At 43.4% G+C, this 3444-nt stretch overlaps 1 protein-coding gene and 1 pseudogene across 1 annotated transcript in view; both read right to left on the reverse strand.

Annotated features, from left to right (window-relative positions):
* LOC102875950 (transcription factor SPT20 homolog) overlaps positions 1–588 on the reverse strand; it is a 10006-nt gene extending 9418 nt beyond the window's left edge. The window contains exons 1-2 of the mRNA XM_006890036.1: positions 449–588; positions 7–67 (exon numbers count right to left, since the gene is read on the reverse strand). Of these exons, the coding sequence (XP_006890098.1) occupies positions 7–67; positions 449–588 (201 nt within the window). The remainder of the gene's footprint in view (positions 1–6; positions 68–448) is intronic.
* A 68-nt stretch (positions 589–656) lies between these two features.
* On the reverse strand, positions 657–2377 carry LOC102876346 (annotated as a pseudogene).
* Between the last annotated feature and the right edge of the window lie 1067 nt (positions 2378–3444).

Raw genomic sequence — 3444 nt, forward strand, 5'->3', positions numbered from 1 at the left:
CTGAGCTGTTTGTGCCGCCGCTGCTGCCATAGCCATTTGATGCTGCAAGAATTGCAACTGCAGCTGCCTGGGGCTGCATGAAGCTCCCTACTCCGCTAAGGTTGATAGCAGCAGCTTGCTGAGCAGATAAGGCCTATTCTTGACTGGCTTAACCTTGTTCAGGACCCCCCCCCCCCCCCCGGTTGCGGCTGCGCGTGACTGGAAGCGGTGGTCTGCGGAGTGAACGGAGAGCTGCTGCTGCTGCTGCAGAGGGTTAAAGATGAGTGAGCCGCTGGAGAGCTGGGGTAGATTTAATGGCCTGAGACTTGACGTATGTTTTTTTTTAAACCAAACGGAACACCTGCTTGCGAAGTTGGCAGAGCACCTGGCAGTGCACTGGGCAGCAGACCTGTTGAGGGAAGAAGGCCACTCAGATTTATTTCTGCAGGAGTTACGGTACCAGTGTTACATACAGCCCAGCGTGGAGTTTGAACCACTCATCAAAGCCTGGGCTCCACAAACAGAACCCACTACATTGATGAAGTTAAGGCCAGCGGAATTTGCCATGACTTGGGTAGCGGAGGTTCCTGGAGTTATAGATGTTACCATGGTGGAAAGAGGAATGGTCGTTACAGGCATCACCTGGCTCAGAGACCTTTGCTGCTGAGCCAACTGAGTTAACAAACTGGGCTGAGGGGTGAAGCCTGAATATTGGGGAGTAGGGGTGGCAGTAGGGATAAAGTAGTTGAGTTCTGAGCATCAGGAGGGTGTGGGGTCGATGAAGAGGTTGGTGTAGGAGTAGATGATTTAGGAGTTCCAGATCTTTGTGATGAGCTAGCAGGTGACAAGGCAGCTGGAGAAAGCATGCTAACTAGGCTGAGGTCCACGACTTCCGAGACAGACTCGGGAGCTTAGAAGCAGGAGGCGGCGTTGGAGACTTGAGAAAGCTGCTTGCTTGTTGTGGGGTGAAATAATTACCTGAGGAATTAGTTCCTGAGCTTGAGGGAAGTTTGATGGGTGGAGGCTGATGCTTCACTCCCTTCCCTAACACTGATGACTGAACGGACACAGTCTTAGATTCTGATTCTTTTCCTGGAGAATTCTGACTCAGTGGCTGAGCCACTGGACGTGTGTGACATTTTAACTGGACATTTGGCTTCATTCTGGACCAATTCCTGGTACTGATTGACTATTCTCTGAGCATCAGTCTTTGATCCAATAATGAACCAATTTGAATGATCATCTGTAGAGGAGTGGGATGAAGACATCTGGCTATTGCCTTCCTCATCACCTTTACATGGCTATATTTTACCATAGTACAGTGGATCACCAAGTGACTGCATAATGGTCAATTTTGTTTTCTGATACTGATTACCACCTTCACATTCAAATACATATTCCTCTTTTACATCATGGGCTAGCCATATTGTTGGTTTTGAGTCATCAGATTTGATAGATTTTTCCACTTTAGCATATTTTTCTACATCTACTTCAGAGGGTAGAGCCAAATTACAGGTGTTCCGTTTCCACATATCTACACAATTTCCTGCTTTGGAGATTTTGAGGTCATAATGCTGACCTGCTTTTTCTTTCTTTTCTTTTTTGTAAGAAATCAAGTCATCTTGACTGAGGAGGAGGTGAACAGTGAGGTCCTGCTGCCGATTCAGAGAGGATCTAGAATACTTCTTGAAACACCGTTTCATTGCCCACGTGTTCATCTTCTGCTTGCTATAAAACAGTCTGTAGGCAGGATACAGACACAGAATGGTTAAGACACAGTGGTTCAGCCGTTGCCAAGACCAGCTGGCTCTCAAGTAAAAGTTTGTCTTCCTGGGTCCATTTTATGGTTATCACTTGTTATTGAATGTACATCACAGATTAAAGTCTGCATTGTCGGGCGTAAAAGAATATGTCTATTTTGGTAAACAGGAGACTTCATGTTACCAGACTGCCTGTAGACACATGTTTCTGCTATGACACATCCACAGTGGAAAATATTAACCTGAGATTTTTCCAGGAGATCAACCAAAATAGGAGGTAATTCTTCTGCATCCAAATACTCAAGCAATTCCCCTTCTTCGTGAGGCAATCGAATGGTCTCAGAATCTGATCCATTTTTCCCCCTGAGCATCAGAGAATATCCCTCATTTCCTGGGTATAGGTTGACCACAAAACATGACAACGTCTCTTGCATAACAAGCTTTTCTAACAAGTTCACATTTCTTCTTAATGTCTTAACCTCTGGCTCTTTCTTACATTCTTCAGTATATAAATCATAAAGTTTCTGAAATATAGATTTCCTTCCACCAGGTAAGTATTTCCTTTTAGGAGGTCTCTGTCGGGCACTTTCAATAATATACTCTGCACGATCCAAAGCTAGTTCTAAAGTTTGTTGCATTGTGGTGTAAAATAGAAAAAGTTTATGGGCGTTGATGAAGTGAGGTGAAAATCATGTTTTTAATATCAATCTTAAAGTACTGTGCAGCCCGCCGCTGCGCTGGGCCTCATGACGGCGCCGCTGGCTCGCTCCCTGCCCCCTAGCCGCAAGTATTTTGCATTAATTAAGTGCTACTAATAGCACCATTTTTATGGAGAAAGAAGCTAGATCGAGGAAAAACTAAGACAACTGAACTTGGAACTCAGAAGAGACCTACTTTGAGATCAGAATGATAAGGAAAAACAGCTAATCATCTTGTCTCTAGTACTGGGTGGGTTTTGAATAGACTAGTAATATTTTTGTTTCCTGACACTTGTGGTTCACAGTGGAGCCCTAATAGTGGTGGCAAAGTGGTTAAATTGCTTGAAAGCGAACCATTCGGTTAGCAGTTCAAATACACCAGCAGCTTGCTTCTAGAAGGATTTACAGCCATAGAAACCCCTACAGGATGGTTCTAAGCATTACAGTTCTACTTGGCTCTGAATGGAATTGACTTGATTGCAATGAGTTTTGAGTTGGTATTTCTCAAATTTTTGTATATTATTATATGAAGGGCAATTAAAGCACAGGTTGCTGAGTCGACGGCCAGAATTTCTGATCCAGTAGGTGAAGTATTGCATTTCTAACTAGTTTCCAAGTAATGTTGCTGGTATGGGACCATACTTTGAAAACTACTGTGTTAACAAGCTATTTCACAACTCTCTGCGCCTGGTGGGCAGGGGGGAAGTCCAGTGCCTTCTCCCTTATGCAGATAAATTTACTTCCTATTTTCACAGAGAAAAACAGAGCAATTGAAACAGTCATTCTACATCTGCAGTCAGCTTTCTGTATCAGCAGACTTTTTCTACTGTAAGAAGAACTATGGTGTTGAGAGAGAAACCTGCTGGCAGAATCTTTTTCATTTTTTATTGAGATTTTAATGAAAGTTTAGAGAACTTGGATTTCCATTCATTCATATATGGAGTCATTATATAGAAAGGAATTGGCAGATACAGAGGAATTTAAAGAAATAACATATGAGCAAGAGC

The sequence above is a fragment of the Elephantulus edwardii genome, unplaced genomic scaffold (genome assembly GCF_000299155.1).
Source record: "Elephantulus edwardii isolate Elephantulus edwardi_28Jun2011 unplaced genomic scaffold, EleEdw1.0 scaffold00085, whole genome shotgun sequence".
NCBI lineage: Eukaryota > Metazoa > Chordata > Mammalia > Macroscelidea > Macroscelididae > Elephantulus > Elephantulus edwardii.